This window comes from Cynoglossus semilaevis, chromosome 7, assembly GCF_000523025.1.
Source record: "Cynoglossus semilaevis isolate Cse_v1.0 chromosome 7, Cse_v1.0, whole genome shotgun sequence".
Taxonomy (NCBI): domain Eukaryota; kingdom Metazoa; phylum Chordata; class Actinopteri; order Pleuronectiformes; family Cynoglossidae; genus Cynoglossus; species Cynoglossus semilaevis.
Genome location: NC_024313.1, coordinates 1,554,424 through 1,577,771, shown reverse-complemented (window position 1 = coordinate 1,577,771; position 23,348 = coordinate 1,554,424). Strand labels below are relative to the sequence as shown.

The window sequence follows — 23,348 nt, the reverse complement described above, 5'->3', positions numbered from 1 at the left end:
TATATATATACATATATATATGCATAACTATATTAATGTTATACAACTGTTTCTGTCTATCTTATTAAAACAAAAAACAACCATATATCGATCTGACGCGATTCACCCACTTTAAATGACATGATCCAATAAAGTTTACCACAGGTTCGTGTGTTGATCATTACCAACTTGTTTGCAACCATTTTAGCACCGCCCCGTACGTAGACACGTGGAACGGTTACACTTCCGCGGTCAGATTTTCTCTTATTCGCATAAAAAAAAACCTGTGGGCTGAACATGCGAGGGGGTAGAGGCGCTACACGTAAATGTCAGTGTTCTATAGAGGAGAAATTAAAGCAGCTGAGCGGAGGATTCGCCGGCAACAGTGAGATTGCAATGACCGACGACTGTTGTCTGTCTGTCGGTTAGTGTTGCTGCTGCTGAAGAAGCTAACGCGAGAAAAACGGACACGCGTGCACGCTAGTGCGCGCGGCCCCCGTACACAAGCGAGGGCATGCGAGAGACGCAAAGGGGGATGGGGCTGGTCACAGCCGCGTTTCTGTTAACTTCCCTTCGTGACAAATACAGTACTCAAGTAGACAAAATGAACGACACAGCCAGTAAGAAGCCCGATGAGTGTATGTAGGTGGAAATAGAAAAACAGTCTCACCTGCACTTGGCTGAAACCAGTGTCGTGTCGCCGTTGTTTGTTCGTTACCGGGGACTTGCTCCGTCCGTACGTCCGTCCTCTGTGCGCTCGCAGCAGCTTCTACTGTTCCTCGCAAACGCAGCATTCGTTGGCGGCGGAGAGGGGCGACTGTCGGTGTTTTCCGGTTAGGGGTTTTACGTTACAATCACATGACTGGCTGTGGGTCAGATCAGCCCAAAAAGCAGCCGTTGTAAAGGGGGGAGAAGAGGGTTAAAAAAAAAATCCGTTGAGCAAAGGGCGGTTGTGTCAACGTCAGTTTCCCGCACTGAGTAACCGCCGTACAAGCATTTATGACAGCCGGTGAACATAGACACGACCAGCAGCCCTTCACACTTACCATTGTTGTTGTTTGGCTGACAGTGTCCTAATGAAGGTTGGCTTACATTTTCTAGAACTTAGCTAGAACTACTTTAAATGTAAGATTAAAAATTTGAAATTAAACCATTAAATGTCACCATTATTTTTAGACACACATTCACTATACACTTTAAATGTAATACAACAAACGTTATATTAGTATATTGTTATTTAAATAATTACACAGCACTGTATTTGTTTTTATTTGCGTTCACTGTGTGTTTGTTTTTTGATGTGTTGAATAGTTTTGCTGATGTTTTATGGGTGTAGGGTATTAATTGTTTTATTTAGAGAAAACAAAAAGGGATATTAAATCCAGCAGACTTTAGGTCATTGAGACTTTAAATAAAGTGCAGACCCAAAGCAATGACCATCAATGTCAAAACATGTTAGTATGATTTGCAAAAATTATATTTTTCATTACTGTATACACTTTAAAAGTTGGCTCACAATACGTTTCCCATCTAAAAGACAGTAACTACACCAATCCAAACCAGACTCTAATTGTACTCACACAGTGTAATCTGCAGTTGTTAACAACACCATGACCCTCCCGTAGATTGTCTGACCTCACAACAAGTCAACCAGCAGCAAACACTGTTTTGTTTGGCCCATCCTATGTGAAGTCCTATGTAATGAGCCAGGTTACAGCTGTTATTAGCTGTAATTTTTGCTGAAAGTTGGAAAGTTTAGTTGGTGAAAAATCTTCATAGATAAACAAAGGAAGGTACATGTGCTTTGGAGACAAACATCAGAAATACATTTCACCTTGGAGGGATTGTCAGAAGCACAGTTGAGTGTTTCTCGTCATCAAGAGCAAACATCTGAAATGGTATAATTTTGCTTTGACCTTAGGGACTAAACAAAACTTTATTTTTTGTGTGCCCGTATCTTCCCATTGAAGGGCTTATCTCCAGGACTCTCACATGACTGCACTACAATAAATAGCCGTTTAATTGATTTTCTTCTGCAACAACGTATATTTAATACCAACCGAAAAGTTGCGCATGAAATCGGATCGATTTGCGTCAGATTCGGTGTGTGACGTCATGGCACATTTTCATGCGCCTTTACGCACGGAAAAAAAAGTAATTGTCGGGGGGGGGGGATGAAAACCTGGTGTGTTTTGAGCACAAACACCTGATTAAACAGGCTATTTTAATGGGTAACCGCTGCACAGTTCATCGCCTTTTTTTGAAACCGGAGTGGTGAGTCACTACCCGCTCGGTTTTAACTGAAAAACAAATCCAGACAGGCTGGGGCCCCGGGCGGGGGGGATGGGAGGCCGGCGGCGGTGGATGAGCACCGGAGGTGGACGCAGCTGGACTCCCGCTCCCAAGGACCCCCACATCCTGACAAAAGCCATGTTCCCATAGTGACCGCGGTGGATCTGAGGAAGGGAAAAACAACACCGCCACCATCAACTGATATGCAGATCTGTCCCAGCCGATTTTCTGGCTCATACCGCGGCGTGGAACCAATCAATTGGTCACATGAGCGGAGTTTGCCCCGGTTCTCTTACCCGGGATAGCACTATATACTTTGCCTTTTTGTGCTCTCCGTGAGCCGACGAGGTTTATCACAACAACAATATACAGCGGTAACCCGATTAGAGCATGAGTGTGAATGAGAACTTACATTAACACAAGTTGTGTTTCCCAACACGGGTCAGTATTTTAAAGAGATTTTAGACGCAGAATGGACATTGTTTACTTAAAGGGTCACTGTGTAATATTAAAACATTTTAAGATAAAGAATTCAATCTATTTGTATTTATATTACTTGTGTGTGTAAAGTGACTTGAAAGTGTAAGTGAAATTATTGTTTTCGTTACGCCAATGTACTACTGTACTTGCATTATGTTGCATAAATGCAAAATAAACAAAAATAAAATGAATGCCTTTTTTGTTTTGTTTATAACCAAAGGCTGTTTATATGAAGACCCCTGACAGATTTTAGTTGTTAATGGATTTTATGGATATTTTTATGTTTAGTTTGTAATCTTAGATACACAATAAAAAGAATTGCTTCCATTAATAAAAGTATCAGTAATTCGTATAACATTTATTTTTGTCATTTAATGTCTAATATAAAGTTGCCTGACTCTAATAAATAAATAATGTTAACAGCAAGATCTGACTGTAACTGAAAAACTGTGCCCTTATTGTAATACAAAACCTGAGAGAGGCAACGTAATAAAAAGAAGCAACAATAAAATACACATCCCTGTGATGTCCAACACATGAGCAACCCATAAATCATTACTATGATAAATAAGTTCAACATATGTTATGCATATATTCACTATTCTAATAACATTTTTGCAGTAGGGACTCAAGAGAGATGCACCACTTATACAAACCCACTATATCCCACCCCCCTTTTCACTTTCCCGCCAAAAGGCATTGTGGGGGTTGAAGGGGCAGATCAATGTCTCCATGGCAACCCTTGCCCCAGACAATTAGAGATGCTTTTGGAGTCACGTCAAAAAGGGACAAGGCAACAAGACCGTGCTAGACAGTCTAATCTAATCTAAGGCATGGTGGTGGCAGAGGTGAGGAGGACCAAGCTGCAACACCTTAACATCAAAGTGGTGTCTCAAAGCTGGCAGGGAGGCTGGATGTCATGCCATGGTCTGATCTGTGGAAGATCCCCCAGGCCAGGCTCAGCTTCCTGGTCAGATCTACCAACAACACCCGGCCTTGTCCCAGAAATCTGCACCAGTGGTTTGGTGCTGAAGAGTCCTGTCCCCTGTGCAGTACCAGCAATGCAACCCTCCAGTATATACTGTTGGGCTGCAAGAGCGCATTGTCCCAAGGCCGCTGCAGGTGTTGTGACCTGGCCATGTACAACAACTTCCTGTTTAACGCCGAGTTACTAGCAGGTTAATAAAACTAACTGTAATTAATTAGGAAGACAGACCCGCAACAGCGATTTGTTTAAATTATTTATAAATTGCATTTTGTTAGGGCTTTTAGAACGTATATTGAGCAGCGCTGCATTTTAAACTTTGTCCGCTAGATGGTGGTATTGTTCCCTTATTTGAAGAAGAAGAAGAACCCAATCTGCAAGGAAGTAAAAGAGAACCACAACTAAGATTAGAGCAGTCGACAATAATACAAATTTCTTTGTGGCGACACTAGAAGTGACAAGTATGTAATTTAATTTTCCGAAATTTAATAATACAGGCAGTCTGTCAGCGTCAAGGCATTTGTTATCAATAAAGTCACTGTTTTGAACGCGTTCCACTGCTGAAATGATGGCGGCTGATTATACTGTTCACGGAGTTCCTTCTCTATCTGCTAAAGTGGTGGGGTAGGTTGACAACTCAAGTAATGTGTATAGATGCACATTAATGTATGTGTTTTTATATTCTGTGGCTTTAAAATCGTTACATTATACGTTGTAACTATCATTTGTAAAGCATACTGAAGCAGACGTAGCATTAGCTTCTACTGTAGCTAACAGTAGAATCTATTCCATAGATAGATTATTGAAAAATTACTACGTTTGCTAACTGGCTAGTTTACTTAAAAATTACTACGTTTGCTAACTGGCTAATTTACTTTATTGTATTTATTATTTTACTTTTATTTTTAGTTTATATACCTGCTGCGCAGAGAAGTGTTTGTATGACAGTAATGTCTGTGTAATGTCTGTGTAATGTCTCTGCAGGTCGTTTGCTTATCTTACAATCAAAGACAGGTTGCCCACCATCCTGACCAAAGTAATCGATACAATACATCGCAACAAAAACAAGTTTTTCGAAGAATATGGAGAGGTATTTATCGACGTTGAACTATTCAAATTATAGTAGTTGCATATATTTATTTGCATGAGTCAAATAAAGATTTACGGTAAATATACAGGGGCTATCAGTAGCTCTCAGTGATTCACTAAAACGCGGAAAGTGCTCTGCAGGTTTCAAAAGTTTTATTTGCAGTTTAATGTATGTCAATGTCATAAAGTAATTAGTGATTAAGACAACAGTGTTATTGCCATAATCAATAGTTTCCGGTATTTTCCTGTTGAACATGAAATTTGTTTTGTAAATAATTGTGATTTATATATTAAATACATAGACCAAAATTGTAGGAAATTAAACGAGTTATTAACAGACATATCTATCAATCTATTTCAACCAAAGCGTGCAGTAGTCAATACTCTATACAGTTTATACACGCAGCCAATAACAAAAACACTTGATATTAGTTTCCTTTGTGTTTCCTTTCCTATCTTTGCACAGAAAGGGATCGAGGCAGAGAAACAAGCCATATCTCTATTGTCTAAACTGAGGAATGAGCTGCAAACTGATAAGCCAATACTAGCACTGACAGATGGCAGGGAAGACGCAGAGTCCTGGAACCAGTACCTGCAGAGACACCAAGGACTACACGGACCGGATGAGGAATCCGTCAGCTGGTTCAAATCTCCATGGCTTTATGTGGAGTGTTACATGTACCGTAGGATACAGGAGGCCATTTGGCTTAAGTAAGTGCTTTTTTTATCTTAATGGGAGCTACTTCTGCCCACCAATAAAATTGCCACCTTTAATTATAATTAAAAAATATTCTTCTTACTCCTTACTCTTATTTTTGACCACAAGTTAAATGTTGCAGGAAATGTTTTTTTTACAGACATTTACTGATTATAATTATTATTTAATTGTTTTGCTATGCAGACGCTTGAATTAAGACAGTTTGATGTTTAGATAAGGTTATAAAAAACAGCTTTGGATGTAATTCTCATAATAATAATCAAGATTATTTATTTATTCAACAGAATAATAAAACGGGTAACTGTTCCGCACTAATCTTGCTGCTGTATCAGTATGACAGAAACAGAGTTGCCAATATTAGGAAAATTAAATTGTCAATTTGCCAATGCGCTAACATCAGTGTCCATAGTTTCACCTCCGCTAATGTTTTTGTGGCTGCTTGTATTGCAGTCCTCCCATCAATGATTTCGATGTCTTCAATGAAGGAAAGACTAAGAGCTATTTTGAGTCACAGAGGGCAATTATGGCCCTGTGTACACACCTGGAGGGAGTCAACAAGAGCATGAAAGAGCTGTCTGACAGTGAGCTGCAGGACAATTTCAACAAACTGCTTCTGGTCAGTAAGACACCATTTGTTTTTTTGGTGATAGCAAAACACATACATTTGAGTTTACTAAAAAACAACAAAATAAGAAAAAAAGGTCCTGTTTTTTGGGTGGGCGTGCAACTGTTACTAAAGTGACTTAACAGCTAGCTTGGGCATTGGATAATAGGTCTGAGTAATAATGCTGATCATTTTAAACAAATACTATGATTGTGACGTTAGTGAACTACATGGCATTGAGTCAATACGTTAGTGAACTACATGGCATTGAGTCAGCTTTGAGTTTTTCAATAAAAAAAAGAAAGTGATAATACATCGAAGACCCGCAGTATGTTTTTCATAACAAATATGTTAGGTCCTCTATGTGTGTCCTGTACGTTATGTTAAAGTCAAGTCTGATTACCTCAGTCCCTGCCAGATGGTGAGGAATAGAATTCATTAATTCACCAATGGTATCGGCTCAATATCAGCTAATGTGCAACACCTATGTATCGGTACTGGAACTGAACAAGTTGGATCAATGCATCTCTGTATTTCAATCAATATAAAATTATATTTCCATGCTCAATATTTAAACCCTCTAGGTTTCACTCTGGGGCAACAAGTGTGATCTTTCCATCTCTGCTGGCCAAGAGAACTCACAGAAGGCCAGTCCATTAGAGTCACTCGACAGCCTCCAACCCTTCATCTTGGTTGATGACTCCAAGTCCGTGTGGTTGACTCTTTCTGCTCAGAGGCCAGCACAGTCTGGCAAAGAACCAGCAGCAAGAGTAGACATTGTTCTTGACAACGCTGGCTTCGAGTTAGTTACAGACCTGGCCCTAGCAGACTTCCTGGTCTCTTCCGGTCAAGCTCAGGAGATCCATTTTCACGGCAAATCCATCCCATGGTTTGTGTCCGATGTGACGGCCCAAGATTTCCATTGGACCATGAAGCAGACAGCGGCAGCCAATCACAGGTGGATGTCCAAAGTTGGTTTCCAGTGGATGACCTACATGAAGAAGGGTGTGTGGTCTTATCACGATCATCCTTTCTGGACACAACCCCACGAGTTCTGTGACATGGCAGCTGAGGCTCCTGACTTGTACCCGACGCTGCAGAAGGCAGACCTGGTGCTGTTCAAAGGTGATCTGAACTACAGGAAGCTGGTGGGAGACAGGGACTGGGACTTCACTGCAGGCTTTCATACAGCACTGAGAGGTTTTGGGCCCGCACCACTCTGTAGCCTTAGGACTCTGAAGGCCAACGTTCAGGTTGGTCTGCAGATTGGCCAAGGGGAAAAGCTCACCTCACAAGAGCCAGACTGGATGACCAGTGGGAAGTACGCTGTCATCCAGTTCGACAGCCCAAAATCAGAACAATAGCAAGGAGTACATGGTTTACTTCACGGGAGAAGTACACTAAGCCATGAGAATGCAAAATCATGCAAATCGCTATTCTTTCTTTAACTTAAGTTCAAAGTTATTTTCACTATATGATTTCTGCTTTTTAATGGTCACTGTTGCAAGATAATGAATGAGAAAGATAAATAATAATTAATTTTGGGTTTATGTTTAATCAGTTTAACTACTTTCACTATGGCTATGAACAGCATACATGTTTGTCTGCTTTACAGAGCTAATAGCATGAAAACTGGTGTACTGTTTTGGGGCTCTGATTTTGTTTACAAAAAAGGTGAAGCAGACCTTTGTCTCCATGGACGAGTGTATTTCTCTGGGCACTTTATCATCCAGCTTAAATCTCTGTGCTCAATTTTGGTATTTCATAGATTCTCTTAAAAAAAGGGATTGTATTCAGTGTCGCTGCTAAGAGGAATCAAATGACTTTGTCTCTTGAGTTGGATTCAATAAAGAAAATCGATGGCTGGTCATCTTTTCCCCCTGTCATTTGTACAAGTATGAGGTCTGGAAAATATGACTGGAATTATTTATATTACAGTTTTAAAAAATAACCAAAGTTGTCTAAACTATCTACTGTCTAAATAGGTCAACAGTGTCAGCTGGAGGAAGGAGGAAGACAGGAGCAGGACTTTGCTGTAAGATTTGTTCTGTCATGAAACAAGCAGTTTAGTAAAACACCCAACGACCCTGTTTAGCCAGCTATGTAAACTTTATGAAGATAACAACAACTCTAGGTTCCAGTCGTTGTAGATTCCAAAGACAAAACAACTTTGTTCTGATGCTATCTTGTTAGAAACATCTTCAGCTGTCTAAATTATGCTATGGTTTCAGTTCTTTTTTTTTTCTTCTGTTCTTTGATACAATTGGATTTTCATTTCCTTTCTGGGGAAATGCTAAGGAAATATAAAAATCATCATTAGGCACCACTTGTTTTCCACTTGACCTGACACGTCCTGAAAATTGGGCTGTTTACTGAGGTAAGATGTGAGGCAGAGAGGGAAAAGAAGCCTCTGTGCCAAAAGTAGAGTTTTTATCACTGGGAGGAGGGGTTATTCTCTTTGCATATTTATTTTATACACTACGTTTTAATCAGAATGTTCCTTCTACCTTGGCATTTATATCCTCTTATTTGTTTTCTCTGCTGTGTGTTGAGTGAATGAATATTTTAATTTACATTTAATTATTTTTAGTCTGCATGATGATCATTTTTCTTTTGTCTCGATGCCTTGTCCCACAGCAGCAAGGACCTGATGGAGCTCTGAAAATGAACAATCTGTGAACATAAGTCATCTATCGGAGTGAAGGTTTGACCTGGTAATGATTAATCAGTTCATATTTTATATATTTCTTTTTCTTTCTTTTTCTTATGACGATAAAATTAAATATAAAGTTATAATTAGGCTCCGGCAAAGTCTAATAAATGAAAATGTCCCCTTCATCATCGATTCATTGTGTAATTTTTGGCAGACAGAATGACATTTGACCTTTGGTGTTGTTTGCTGTGTTATGGTGACCTGAGACTTAAACACACACCATAGTTATCGATCTGGCAGCATCGTTAATTTGTTTATCCCCCTTTTTTTCTTTCACCCTTTTCACTGTTGCCATTGTGTTCAATCAGCGTGGTTAGATTTCTAGGAGTCAGTGATGACACGGGAGAACAGAGGGAGGGGGAGAGGAGGTGGAGGAGGAAAAGAGAGGAAGCAAACAGTACCCGTTCTCCACACTAGACGTGAGGAGGATTCACATGTGAGAGGTGAGTTTGTTCTAATGCTTGTACGTTTTCTTTCTTTTTTTTTAACTCGCTTGTTCGAATGTTTCTCATTTACACCATGATTTAATTTGCGTCTTGGTCTCAGGTGTATTGGAGAAACTGTCTACAAATAGATCATACGTCATGCTGTTAGTGTGCAGACTATCAATTAAATGAGGAATACATATGCAGAGAGACACGAGCTGCAGTGAGGTTAGTGGTTTAATTTAATGTGAACTGCAACCTGGTAAATATATGGAAGGTGGACGTGACGCAGGGAGAAAGTTTTTGTTGTTTACTGTAAGTCAGAGATGGTATTTATTTTGTATGGGAGATAGCATTTCTATTTGTTTTTACGTTATTTCCTTCTTTCCTCACCTTTTTATTAAACATAAGTAAAGAAAAGAAACGATGGGAAAAAGAGTTTGGGAAATGTCTTTTTTTTATATTCTTTCAGTGTAAGGGAAGAAAGGGAAGGGCTCTGGGAGAAAAGTGGTCTCTACAAGTTCCCTGGCTTTATGGAAAAATAAAAAGACAGAGAGAGAGGGAGGGTAGCTCACATCTCCACTCCCCCTCCCAGCAAATGGGAGAGCAAGTCTAAATCATGTTGCTTATCAGTCCTGTTGTGCTGTGATGTTGCTCAGGCACAGCCCAGCACACAACAGACAGCCTTCTGGACCAGTACTCACAACCAGCACCAGTGCAGCCTTCTCAGAGCTGGAGGCTCTCACCCCGCCACGTCTCTCAGCTCCACTGCGTGCCTCCTTTACTGCCATGTACCCTGAGGAGAGCCGGGGGTCTGGAGGGGTCGCCACTGTGGACTTTTTGGAAGGGACATACGACTACGCTGCCCCCACCCCTGCTCAGACTCCTCTCTACAACCACTCCAGCCCTGGCTTCTTCTCTGCTCCTCTGGACGATGGCACTCATCAGTCCCTGGGCAGTGGGTCCACCAGTCCTCATGTGTACGTGCCTTCCAGCCCACGTGTCAGCCCCTTCATGCACCCGCCGAGCCACCACTATCTGGAAGCCACTTCAACTCCGATGTACAGGTGAGACAACACAGTTTTTATTGGTCACAACATGCAACATGACTACTGTGTATTAAGGTTCCAATTAATCTTATTAATATCTTAATAAATATTATAAAGTAATGAATACAATCTTGAGCTGTTTCACCTCTGCTGTTTTGTTTGTACAGTAGTGTGGGGATTATATAACCGATGTTGGCAGAGCAATCCAAACTTCATTGACAATTAAATTACTTTTTTAAATTTTACTGCTATAATACACAGCTTGGTTGAGCTGGGTTTTTTTCTATTTTGGGAATGCAATGAAAAATGACAAAGAAGATAGAATATAATAATCAAACTATATCACTAAATAAACACAAGATAAACTGGTTTATGGCTCATAAATGTGTTTACCTTAACCGCTTCCTGTTTGTTTTCCATTAGGAAACACATGGCCCAACCACTAAATTTAACATTACTGACTTTTTTTCTTTGCGAAATGCAGCAATAAAAAAACCAACATTATATAACTGCTTTGTTTTTGTAGTCACTGCGGGGTTTTTTGAGCGGCCGTTATCTGTCGTAGAAAGGATCAAGCTTTGCCCTGGTTTCTAATTCCAGAGATTAAGGACTTTGTCAAGGACCTTGAGATGGGAACAATACGTAAGAACAACACAAGTACAGATTGTTTCCTGGCTCAGGTGGAAAATAGCGCTCTGCTCTGCTCTCATCTCACCCACCGTCAGTGCGGTCAATGTCAAAATTCAATTGCACTTAACTAAGATGTTGGTATTGTCTTTGTAAAGTGAGTAGACGTAAAACATCCCTGGACCACATTTTTGACAAAACAATATAGTTAGTGTTAGGATAAATATTTAACAGTGATGACTATTTTGTCGAATTTTATCCCTGTAATCTCTGTCTGCCCCCTCACCCCCCCACCCCCCACAGGTCCAGTCAGCATCATCTATCCACTGTGGAACACTGTGGACCCAGTGAGGAGGGGTACAGTGTAGGGGAGTCAGGTGCTGGAGCCCAGGTGGAAGGGTTTGAGATGACCAAAGACACACGGTTCTGTGCTGTGTGCAGTGACTATGCCTCTGGTTATCACTACGGGGTGTGGTCCTGTGAGGGATGCAAGGCCTTCTTCAAAAGGAGCATCCAGGGTAAATGCGAGGATATTTACTCTGAGCTGTCGGCACAATATGTCAATCTAAAAGCATGTGACTGATTAGAGAGCAGGCGTTATTTTGTGAGGATAATGTATAATAACTCATCTGCTTTGAGGTAATTACACTTCACTAGATTAGAATTGGTAAGACCAGAGGTCATTGTCCCTTTATTAAAAGACTATGTCAAGAATATTTGTTTATATTTATACTGTAGGTAAAGTTAGATATACATAAGTACATAAATATATAGCAAAACTGCTGCAAGTACAAGGCAAATAATGAGAAATTTAGACTGCATTTTGGTTATTTTAGACATCTGAAGATCAATAGTTCTGTTGTTAGAGGCCCATGAGTATTATCTATAGTATTGTTACAGTAAATTGTACAATGGTGTAATTTTGAAGAAAAAAAAAACGGGAGTAAAATGAAATGAAATGTGCAAAATATGTTGTTATTGTTGAAGAAAAAAAAAACGGGAGTAAAATGAAGTGAAATGTGCAAAATATGTTGTTGTTGTTATTGGTCTTGTTTTTTTCTTTTTTATGTAACTCTTCTCCTAACTTTCCCTCTGTATACAAAATACTTCTGTTTTCTGAGACTTTAGCCTTATTTGTGTGGTGCTGTTATGGTGCATTGATCCAGAGTCTTCATGGAGAGACTAAATAAAAAAGAAAGGAGAAGTATCCATGGCTATGACAAAGCCAAGATGCCTCCATCTCAGATTCAATTAAAAGGGGAATAGAGTGTCCCCGGCTGCTAAATAACCTAAACCTGACTGAATGCTGGAGTGTGCAGCTTGAAGTAATAGATTTCCTTCATTTCCTAGGTCACAATGACTATATGTGCCCGGCGACCAATCAGTGTACCATTGACAGGAACAGAAGGAAGAGCTGCCAGGCGTGTCGACTTAGGAAGTGTTATGAAGTGGGAATGATGAAAGGAGGTCAGTAGGAACATGTATGTGTATGTATGTACTATATGTATGTATTTAGTTTAGGGTTGTTGTATTTCCCTTGTGTTGGCACAAACAGGGGATTCTGGGAGTTGCATTACTGCAGATAAGTAACTAACTTAACCTTGAAGTGATTTCCTTGAATGACTACTACTACTACTGATGAACACACACTCACATTTTGTTGTCATACTTTTCAAAACAAAAGAAAAAACTGGTACCTTTGCCTTTTTTTCTCCACACTTCCTCTGTCCACTCAAGGTGTGCGTAAGGACCGTAGCCGTGTTTTGCGGCGTGACAAACGGCGTGTTGGATCTGCAACCAGTGGGAGAGAAGAGGTTAAAAAGGAACTGGACCAAAAAACGATGGCTCTCGCTGGGGGGAGAAAGCGCAACAGCACCAGCATCAGTACTGGAGAAGGAAGAGGAGGAGGAGGTGGAGGAAAATCAGCTGTCACTGCCATGTCACCTGAGCAGGTGCCAATTCATGCGACATTTGTCTGACTATAGTTTTGAGTTCAATCTTACTATACACCAAAAAACTTGATGCAATTTTTTTTCCAGGTTCTACTCTTGCTCCAGGGTGCTGAGCCGCCAATACTCTGCTCACGTCAGAAGCTAAGTCGACCTTACACTGAGGTCACCATAATGACCCTGCTGACCAGCATGGCTGACAGGGAGCTGGTCCATATGATCGCCTGGGCCAAGAAACTTCCAGGTAATTCTCAGTTCTGAACTGAAGAGGCCTCTTGGATAAGAGGTGAAAAGTCCTTGGAAAAACCTACCATTCTAGAGTCCTTATCTTTTAAAAGCTGGCAGAAATTAAACACATACAGGACTTCCTAGGCGTTGTCCCTGGTTACTTTTTTATTAAAAACTCAACGTGTGGTTTCTAATACAGCAGAAGTCAATGAAAGGCCAACTACAGCCACCCCAATTATTAATTTATTTGTACACAAGTGAGGTCAGAGGCTTAATAGGTTTACTGGGACACAGTGACATTTATTCTATGTCTTTTCAAAATCAAACATCCCACGGTACAGATGTAATGAGGGTGGTGCCCTCGTCTGCTGATGACTGCTCAGGCAGCAGCACAGGTGATGGGTGACCTCTATCACAGAGGCACATCTGGAAACACACACACAAATGCAGAACCATTACTGTGATGGTAATTACAGTCATCAGCTTTGAGAGGAGTGTTTGGCCAATCTGCTGGCACCCCACAGAGCATAAATGCAGTATAAGACACATCACCCTGTTACATCGGCACAACACACACACACACACACACACACGCACACACTGACAGGCTCTCAAAGCGAGTAAATCCTGATCTTGAGGTATTATAACCTTCTGTGTCACTAAAAGCCAAAGGCACACAGTTTTAATTGCGAGGGACCCAAACAGAGGACATAATGTGTCAAAAAGAGGGAATTTGCTGTTATTATATCTGAATTAAGACAGCTGAGTGCCAGTGACAAGGTTCTTTTAGGAGCAGAGACATTACAACTAAACCTGTGCATTTCTTTAAGTTACTGATAATTGTAAGACATTATTCTCCTGGGTTTTGTTAGATTAAATTCTGCGACCAAGACAGGGAGGCAGTGCTGCAGTATGGCTTCAGAAAAGAAGCAATCTTTCATGTATTATGACACATTGAGAAATCATTCGCTAAGGACCTGACACGTTTGAGGAGGTAAGAAGAAGTGTGAACAGCAGAGCACAAAGCGTAAAGAGAACAATCTGCATGTACGGAAGGAAACTGTTGGTGACGTGAGGAGACAGTGGCTGGAGGTCAGCTTCAGAACTCATTGATCACTGTTCCCTAATTCCTCAATCAACTCACACTAGCCCACTGGTTCTTAATTATTTTCTGTCATGCCCTCCCTTGGGGACAGAAATGTTTTTATGCCCCTCACACTTCTAAAATCACATACCATTGAGAACCTCATAACATATGTTTTTTTATCTGTATAAACCACTGTATACGTTGCTGCCACCTAGTGACTGGAGGCACTATATTCCATTGGAAGCCCCTCACGCCCCTCTTGGCAGCTCACCGTGTCCCCCCAGGGGGCTCCACCGCACTGTTTGAGAAGTACTGCACTAGCCAAGGATTTAAGGACACCACTTGATATTTAATGTTTTTTAGAAATGTAATGATGGCCCAGAAAATAAAAATAAACATTCAAAACATTTGTATTGTTTGACAGATTGTAATTAAGGGCATGCAGGCCAAATAATTACATCTGATAAAGCAGCACTAAAACTGTTATTGTGTTAGAGGTAGGAGACATGTAATGGCTGTCATTAGGCAAAATACATATTGTCCTGTTTTGGTAAACAACAAGCTGAAGCATTAATTATTATGTGTTGGTTTTACAGCTGATGCAGACTGATGGACAATAATACCAAACATATCAGCCCCATTTTCTTCTTTGAATTTGGCTTCCATTTCAAATAATCTTGGATGCGTTTGTCCAGGTTTCCTGCGGCTGTCCCTGCACGACCAGGTTCAGCTGCTGGAGAGCTCCTGGTTAGAGGTGCTGATGATTGGGCTCATCTGGAGGTCCATCCACTGTCCGGGAAAACTCATCTTTGCACAGGATCTCATACTGGACAGGTAGTACAGAAAACTCTCCAGCTGTTTTTTTGACACCCAACTTTCTCTGGTTTTTTTCCACCTTCTTCTGCCCCTACTTTTCCTCCCTAGTTCACTGTCTTCCTCTCACACTCACAGATGTTGAGTGATACATCAGCATTGTAGATTTTTCCATTTCACACCCTGCCAGCCTTTATGTCATCCCAACACATCCATCACAGAGTGAAAGGCTAATTACATGTTCCCCACTGAGAGGAGAGCAGAGGATAGGGAAAAGAAAGGAGAGGAGAGGAGCCTCTCTCCAACCTGAAAAATACTCTCTCATCATGGCAACCAGGACAGAGACTTAATCAAACTCTCAATGTGAGCAGTGATGGAAAGAGGGAGAACTGAAAGAAGTAAGGGGAGATGGTGGGAAAGCAGTGAGAAATACAGATGCTGGCAGATGTGAGGCAAAGCTGTTTCCTCTTTTCTCCTGCAGGAACGGCCTCTTTTTCACCCATTTCCACCCATGTCCTTTAGAAGCAAACTGGCTGACCACATGACAGCATCCAGAGCAGGGAGAAAAGAGCGGGAGACGAAGAAATGAGGGAGACACGTAGACAGACAGATGGAGCTTTTAGTGTCTGATGTATCTGATGGGCCCATTTGATTCAAACGTGTATTACTGCGTATTATCTCTAAAGCCCCGCTCCCCGTATGAGCCGGCTCACCAATAGGACATGATCACTAAAATGCTGTGGGGCAAGGTTAAGAAATTCCCTCAGCTCTGTGCTGCCCATGTTTATCTTGCACTCAGACCACGGGATATGACCCATCTTCCCTTCACTCTTCCAGCTGTGCCGACAAATATAATGCAGCAGAAATTCAGACCAATAGTTTTTTATCTGGACAATTTTGGAAGAGGTTCTCAGTCACAGATTTGGTCAGGTCCATTTGATTTAGATCAAAATGAAAGATATTTTAAAAAATGACTTCCTTCAAGTGTGATTCAAAGTTGAATTGTGCAGTTTGTTTTTTAGCATTAAACATATACAGTAGCTTCCCTTCCTGCATTAAAATACTGTCTTCTCTTCGGTCTATTTTAAAATGTTTAATATTTGATATTGAAAATGTCCTGATCAACTGAGACAGAAAGACAAAATAACTGATTACAGAGAGAATTTTAAACCTTGTTAAACTTCACTGCACCGAATACTTTGCAAGTCTCTCATTCTCGTCAATTTTTGATTTCTCTCTTTTAGGAATGAAGGCAACTGCGTGGAGGGCATGGCAGAGATTTTCGACATGCTGTTAGCCACCACTTCCCGCTTCCGCATGCTGAAACTCAAACCTGAGGAGTTTGTTTGCCTCAAAGCTATCATCTTACTCAACTCTGGTGAGACAAAATGTATTAGTGTTTATTTTATAATTGCTCAGGCAGCACTGAACAGGCTAAAGCACATTCTTGTGTATGCCAGGTGACTGTGGTTGACTCCCCTGCAAGGGAGCGTAGGGAAACAGATATGGAAGGAGTGTTTGTTACAAAGGGGGGGGCGGCCCCGGGGGGGGGGGGGGGGCACATTGAGAGGCTGGGGGGGCGTGAGTGGCTTTTAATGGAATATGGCACACTGGACATCAGTGTACCACTGCTGTAATGCTTAAATGATAACAAGCCTCCAGTCACTATGTGGCAGCAACTCATACAGTGGTTTGTACAGATAAGAATATACATGTTATCAGGTTCTCAGTGGTATGTCAATTTGCGGAGGTGTGGGTCAGGGGGAGTGAAAGCATTTCTGTTCCTAAGGGGGGAGGGGGGATTAGAGAAAATAATTGAGAAACATTAAGGTGAATTTTATTAATTCTGACACTAAACATCTGAAGACTGTATTGAGGTATCTTTTGTTAGTGTGAACAATGGTCTTCAGTGGTTAAAACAATTCAGAGTACTTCTCATGATGTCTTTCTGATTTCATGTTTCTCTTCAGTTTGTTAGATAAACTGGATCAGAGATCTTCCTCTAATATGTAATATTATATTATAATATTACATATACATAAATTAATAATGTTCTGTTTCACATCTACATAGTTTTTCCTTATTGTTATCCTGGATAAATGTGCACTTCATCAGGTGAACAGAACGTTCTGAAAGGACCTGTACTGTCAATATGCCCGATAAATGTTCCCATGACAACATGACACAGGTCAGAGGCCTGTTTTTGTCTTGGATCTTCAGATATTTTTTCTAAAGGGAAACTGACTCACCTGAAATACCAGTATGATGACCTGGAGGACACAGCTGCTGGAGCAGGATGGACATTTGATTGCTGTGTGGGCAAAACTGCTATTAGCATATATTTGTGTCGATAAAATGAATAAATAAAGCTGTACTGTTGCTGTTTTGTTAGTTATAAAATATTTTTCAATAAAAAAAAACAAAAAAACCTTTTCTTCCTCTGTCAGGTTCCTTCTCCTTCTGCACTGGCACCATGGAGCCACTGCACGATGGCTCTGCTGTACAGGACATGCTGGAAATGATGACAGACGCTCTCATATATCATATCAGCCAATCAGGATGCTCCGTTCAGCAGCAGTGGAGACGACAGGCACAGCTGCTGCTGCTTCTCTCACACATCAGACACATGAGGTGAAATAGTAGATGTTAAAATGTCTTTGATAAACCACGTTCTGTTAACCTACGGTTTTATCCACTTCAAATCAGATAGTTCACTATCAAATATTAATATTGTAACTATCTGATAATTTAACAGCAAAACTTCACATTTTTTCATTTGCAGCAACAAAGGCATGGAGCACCTCTACAGCATGAAGTGCAAGAACAAAGTTCCTCTGTACGACCTGCTGCTGGAGATGCTGGATGCTCACTGCCTCCACCGGCCATCAAGACCCCCTCAGTCTTGGCAAACATCTGAGAGAGAAGCCTCTACCACCCTCCACAGCGGCAGTGGCTGTGGTGGAGGTGGAGCTGGAGGTTTGTCTACGACAGGACTCCAGCAGAGTCCCAGCAGAGCCCCCACAGGCCAGGGTGTCCTGCAGTACAGCAGATCCCGCTCCGACTCCACCAACGTCCTATGAGGCTGAACGACAACAAGGACATCTGAAGGTCAAGTTGTTTGTGTGAATGATCTGTCCTTCAGAGTGAAAGTGGTTGGAGAACGAAAGACAAAACATGTGTACAGTGGCTATTAAAAGGTTTACACAAATCCACTATTAATGCCAGGGTTTTTCTAGAGGTTATGTGAAACTACTCTCAATATTATCATCATTTATATAATTGCTAAAACCATAAATAATTTAAAAAAACAAAACAAACAAACAGCAAATCTCCTTGAATAAATACAATAAATCGAAAAATTGAACACAAGGGTTTGTGTGGTTTTTAACTGCCACTGTATTAGAAAGTGTTTAAAGGTAATTATTTATAAATGAGGGTGATCAATATTTTTCCTTAATGTATGATGTTATTAATTTGCACTATTATTCCTTTCCATACAAACTCAGCTTCAGTGGAGTTTCAGCTTGTTGTCTTTTCTGTGGTTCTGACTCAACGTTACAGTCAGTCAGTGTAAACGTAAGTCACAATACTGGGATTTTTTTTCTTTAATAACAGAGCAGCTAATTCACCCCCCCTTTTAAGCCTTAACCAAAGTGCACTTCATATGGAGTTTAACAGGCGATTGTGAATTATCATTTAGACGTTACACTGCGCAGCAGACTCTTAAGGAAACAGAGTCTAAAAAACAGCTTAAAACAAAATAGGGAATTTATTTCAGCTGTTGTAAACTTTGCGGACAATTTAAAATTGATTAGAAATTGATTATTTTACTTATTTGAAATAATAATAATAAAAAATTACTCCAATCTATCAACACTTTATCCAATTCAGCTCTGATTTTACATTAAAGGGAGTTGACTATACTGTGGGAAAAATCGTTTTTGTTGTTTAAACTATGTTTTTCCTGCTAACTTGTCTGTTAAAAAAAAAAAAAAGTTGATGAATTATGACTCAGACTTTTGACCAAATGCAGCTCTTCAGACCAGCGCAGCCCTGTCTCTGGGTGGTACTGTGTGTTCTAGTGTTGTCCTCAGTTGTCTTCTCTTCTCTATGCCACTTACAAATGTTCAAGTCTTAATGTGTGATCAGGAAACTGGTGTTCACAGATGTTCAGTGAGTGTCCTTTATTTACTGTGCAAAAATAAATAAATAAAAGCTTTAATTGGGAAATGATCTTAGAATGCCCCACTCTTGATTTTTATACAGTTTTATATTTTTTATTCATAAAAGTTAGACGGTACTGTTAAAGGTCATTTTTACCTACCTTATGGAAATAACCTGTGGTGTGTCTGAATCTAAAAAAAAACCCATCTATTCAGTACTTGGTGTCTTTCGCAGCTCTTGAATTTTCTTTCTTTTTCCAAACTTCCATTTGCATGTTTTTAGTTCTGGGGGAAAAAGGAAAAAATAAAGCTGTTTTTCAAAATTGTTTTTAAGGGCAAAAATGATCCTTGTCAAAGTAACACAAGTGAAATACGTGACTGTTTTTTAAATTTTAGCACTAAATTATGAGTGCTTGAATTTGAATCTGTGAAATGTGTCTAGGAATCGTTTGACCAAATAACACTGTTTTCCCAAAAGGCAATCTTAGTTTGTTGTAAAGCCGGTAAGAATATTAAGCATTAAGTATAGTTGGGAAGCAGAAATGAAGTCTAATTGACAGAACTTCTAATAGCAAAGACGAAAAACCGGTTCTAGTCGGTATTGTCTAATCAGAAGAAGAACAAATGGGAGATTTGAAACCAGAAAGAAGATTCAAAGAACATGCGACATAAATAAGATGACGTTGAAATAACGTCGCTTGCCATAGCCACTAGTAGCTCCTAGTAGCTAGCCAAAGAGCTAATGAATAAAAAATAATACATTTTAAAACTTAATTGGTCGCTCAGCAAGGCTACTTAAATTTTTATCCAATCAAAATGGATAATTGCCCCGCCCCACTTCCAAAACAAAATTATTACTTGCTATTTAGCTATCAATCAAAACTTGCACTGCTGTCAATCTTGATTAGTCAACGGCGATGTAACTCCTCCCCATTGACGGGCAGAAGATAATGCGCTTGCGCGCCACACCATGATGCGTTCATGGCACCCAGGAAAATGCAGTAAAAAAGAACACAAAACAATCATTTCAGGAACAATGTTGCCAATAACAGAAAAATACACTCTATGGCCAAAATAATTCGCTCACCTGCCCATGACTCCCGTTACTAATCCATTTGTGAGGTCACACGCTGATGTTGGTCGAGAAGGCCTGGCTGCTCTATAATCCAGTGGCAGCGTGCTTCACCACTTCATCCGACGCTTTGCATTGCACTTGTTGATGCATGGCTTGGATGCAGCTGTTCGGTCGTGGAAAGCCCTTCCATGAAGCTCTCTGTGCACTGTTCTTGAGCTAATCTGAAGGTCACATGAAGTTTGGAGGTCTGTAGTGGTAGTGGCTCTGCAGAAAGTTGGCAGCCTCTTCGCACTATGCGCCTCTGGTTCCGCTAACCCCGCTCCGTCACTTTACGTGGCCGATGTTTGTAAACAGTCTGCATGCCTTGGTGCTTGATTTGAAACACATGTGGCCATGGAAGTGATTTGAAAACCCGATTCCGATTATGTGGATCGGTGAGCGAACACTTTTGGCAATATAGTGTAACTAGGCATGCCCCAACATGTTACAATATTATTTATATTTTGTCTTATTTGTTTTTTGTATTTATTTATTTTGTGACGTGCGACGTTATGTGTGACGTTATTTTTGTTTTGTTTTTCAAAAAGTCAAAGTGTAATATCCATCCATTTTCATCAGCTCCTGGGTTGCGGAGACAGCAGGTGAGTCCACTGGAAGGTACCAACCGCCCAAACCGGGATTCGATCTTGCCCAGGAGGTGTAATGCGGTCGGTTGTTCGGTTCAGCTCCATCAACAACGAGGTCCGGCAAATAGGTTTTGTCCGCTTGTGGCTCAAACACGAAGCTGTACTCAACATTCCGCCGCACGTTTTGCGGGATCTTGTTGATGATTGAGGTTGCACATTTGGGCCACAAGAAGGCGAAACGTGCATCCGCACGTTTTGCGGGATCTTGTTGATGATTGAAGTTGCACATTTGGGCCACAGAGTTAAAGAGATGACAGAGAGTTAAACCGCTAAAGCTAAGTTCGCTACCACAAAGCGTGAATGCTGCGTGTATATCTATCTTATTGCCAAACACTTGTCGAGTACAGTCGGTTGTGCTGGCCACGAGACGGCGCCATTCTGCAAAAAATCTAATTTAAAATAAAAACAGCTTATTTGGTTAACATTTAAAAACGCACGAGACGACTATTAAACCCGGGATTCTTCACTCTAACTCTTACCACTAGATCGAGGACCACTACATTAAGTCACTAATGAATTATCAAAATAATAAAATAAGTAAAATGTTACACTTTTGATACATTTTTCATACATTCCTTTCTCTCACACTAGTTATATATATATATATATATATATTAAAACACAGTATATTTAAGAAAGAATAAACAAGAAACAAACACCTGAAAAACTTTTATGCAGACAAGAAAAAAAAATCCAATTTCATGTTTTATTTTCAAAGAGTCTTAATGATGTCGGGAAACTGTTAGCAAACTGTACATACATAAATAACCATTTTCGCTTTTCATCATTATTTTTCTTTTTACAGATTCTGTTTTAGCAGAGCAGTGACACTAACGTCGCATCCCTGCGGGACAATAAGGGCATTTATTACAAAGCAGATGTAAGAGTCTCAGCCATGTACTCTACCAGTGATTGTGTGGCCAGAAGCAGAAGCAGATGTCTTTCAAGTGCATGCTAAAAACCAAAAAATAAAAAAATAATCACCTGTATTCAAAACATTTCAACAATAATATACAAATCGGTGGATTTTTCTTTTTTGACCAAAGAGCTCAAATCTATATTTTTTTTAAATTGGCTTTTGCTGATTAAATACTGAAATTAAAATATTTTGAACATATTCCTGGGAAATAAAAGTCAATACAATATTGTCTGGACGGCTTCAGTGCAGTACTTGGACAGTGCTCAGATCAGCGCTGAACTTTAGCCCAAACATCTCATCAGGACATTTCAAATTTGATGATATAAAGAGGACAATAACTTTAGCCCAAACATCTCATCAGGACAAATTTGATGATGTAAAGAGGACAATGTGATTTGTCTCCTGAAAACCTGTCTCTAATTTTCCGGTGCAACAGTCCACACTTGTGGTTCTTCAGCTTCATCAAGACTGACGTTTCATTCACTGATTTAACACTTAATAAATAGTAGCATCACTGGATCACCATGGACACAACTTTGTGGTCAACTTTGGCTCCCAACATATAAGAATATATAAATAGTGCTTTGTGTTTTTCATTGACTTCACAGGTTTCTTCAAAAACCGAGAGAAAAACAAATTACAAGAAATTTAAAAAACAAGAAATATTTGGATGTGAGAGGAGGAGAAGGCTTCTCAACAGGAAGGTCCATCAAGTCCAGAGAGTTTAAAAGGCTGAGGTGGGTGTGCAATGTGGAGGAGACAAGTCTTTAAAAGAGAAGAGAGTTTGTAGCTTCAGGGCACGAGGGTGAAGAGAAAACATTCACAGGGTTCAGCTGAGTCCTTGGCAAAAGCTGCAGGTGGAGATCCAGCTGCTTCTCATATGGGTGGAGGTCCGTTGGTGTAGCGCAGCATGGGATGAAAGGAGCGGGCAAAGTTGTTGGCGTGATGGCAGCTGTAGTCCTGCTCGGTCATGGGCACCAGGCAGGCGAGGCCAATGAGGAGCAGGAGGAGCAGCTGGACGGGGAGCGCGGCCCTGAGGACGCGCAGCAGGAAGGACGGGCCCTTAGATGTCGGGGTCGAGGACGGGTTCACGCCACGTGAGTGGTCAGAATGGGAGAAAACTCCACCAGCGGCGCCTGATGTTCTGCTGCGGCTGCAGGAAGACATGGAGACAACATTAAACACCAACAAAAAGGTCCTGTATTTTGTGATTCATTTTTTTTAGTATTTGCAAAATGTTTTTTGTAATAAAATTCAAACATAAAATAATTAACTTAAGAAATTTAGAACATTAGTTAAATAAGTAAAGCGAACTAATTTCCAGTGTATTTTCCAGTGTTCTCACTAAAAATGCATTCAAATTATAACCTGTCAGGGTTCATACGGTCATGAAAATCTGGAAATGTTTTGGAAACTGAAAATGCTTTTTCTACATCCTTAAAATGTTAATAAAAAGAGAACATTTTC

The 23,348-nt window shown here is 40.4% G+C and overlaps 4 protein-coding genes and 1 long non-coding RNA gene across 7 annotated transcripts in view; 2 read left to right on the top strand and 3 right to left on the bottom strand.

The window, feature by feature from the left end:
• zbtb2b (zinc finger and BTB domain containing 2b) overlaps positions 1-2,791 on the bottom strand; it is a 10,075-nt gene extending 7,284 nt beyond the window's left edge. The window contains exon 1 of the mRNA XM_008312699.3: positions 650-2,791. The gene's annotated coding sequence lies outside the window, so the exon portion shown is untranslated. The remainder of the gene's footprint in view (positions 1-649) is intronic.
• A 1,287-nt stretch (positions 2,792-4,078) lies between these two features.
• Positions 4,079-8,012, top strand: armt1 (acidic residue methyltransferase 1). Its single transcript, XM_008312696.3, has 5 exons — positions 4,079-4,360; positions 4,721-4,826; positions 5,292-5,536; positions 5,994-6,159; positions 6,732-8,012. The coding sequence occupies exons 1-5, from the start codon at positions 4,302-4,304 to the stop codon at positions 7,509-7,511; spliced, it is 1,356 nt and encodes a 451-aa protein (XP_008310918.1). The 5' UTR covers positions 4,079-4,301; the 3' UTR covers positions 7,512-8,012.
• A 144-nt stretch (positions 8,013-8,156) lies between these two features.
• esr1 (estrogen receptor 1) lies at positions 8,157-19,271 on the top strand. 2 transcript variants are annotated; one of them, XM_025056884.1, is made up of 10 exons: positions 8,157-8,861; positions 9,169-10,352; positions 11,265-11,479; positions 12,312-12,428; positions 12,699-12,913; positions 13,001-13,154; positions 14,921-15,059; positions 16,283-16,416; positions 17,486-17,669; positions 17,821-19,271. In XM_025056884.1, the coding sequence occupies exons 2-10, from the start codon at positions 9,934-9,936 to the stop codon at positions 18,116-18,118; spliced, it is 1,875 nt and encodes a 624-aa protein (XP_024912652.1). In that variant the 5' UTR covers positions 8,157-8,861; positions 9,169-9,933; the 3' UTR covers positions 18,119-19,271. The 2 variants fall into 2 exon arrangements, with proteins under 2 accessions (XP_024912652.1, XP_008310919.2); XM_008312697.3 differs by having other exon boundaries at positions 8,157-9,303; positions 9,945-10,352.
• LOC107988788 (uncharacterized) lies at positions 13,161-17,608 on the bottom strand. 2 transcript variants are annotated; one of them, XR_001760278.2, is made up of 3 exons: positions 17,468-17,608; positions 17,288-17,349; positions 13,161-13,564 (listed from the first exon to the last, which is right to left on the bottom strand). It is a non-coding gene; the product is annotated as an uncharacterized LOC107988788 (long non-coding RNA). The 2 variants fall into 2 exon arrangements; XR_003050107.1 differs by lacking the exon at positions 13,161-13,564 and adding an exon at positions 15,066-15,571.
• Positions 19,272-22,306: 3,035 nt separating the features above from the next.
• LOC103380674 (nesprin-1-like) overlaps positions 22,307-23,348 on the bottom strand; it is a 121,135-nt gene continuing 120,093 nt past the window's right edge. Inside the window, exon 142 of the mRNA XM_025057041.1 lies at positions 22,307-23,034. Within this exon, the coding sequence (XP_024912809.1) occupies positions 22,758-23,034 (277 nt within the window). The 3' untranslated portion in view covers positions 22,307-22,757. The remainder of the gene's footprint in view (positions 23,035-23,348) is intronic.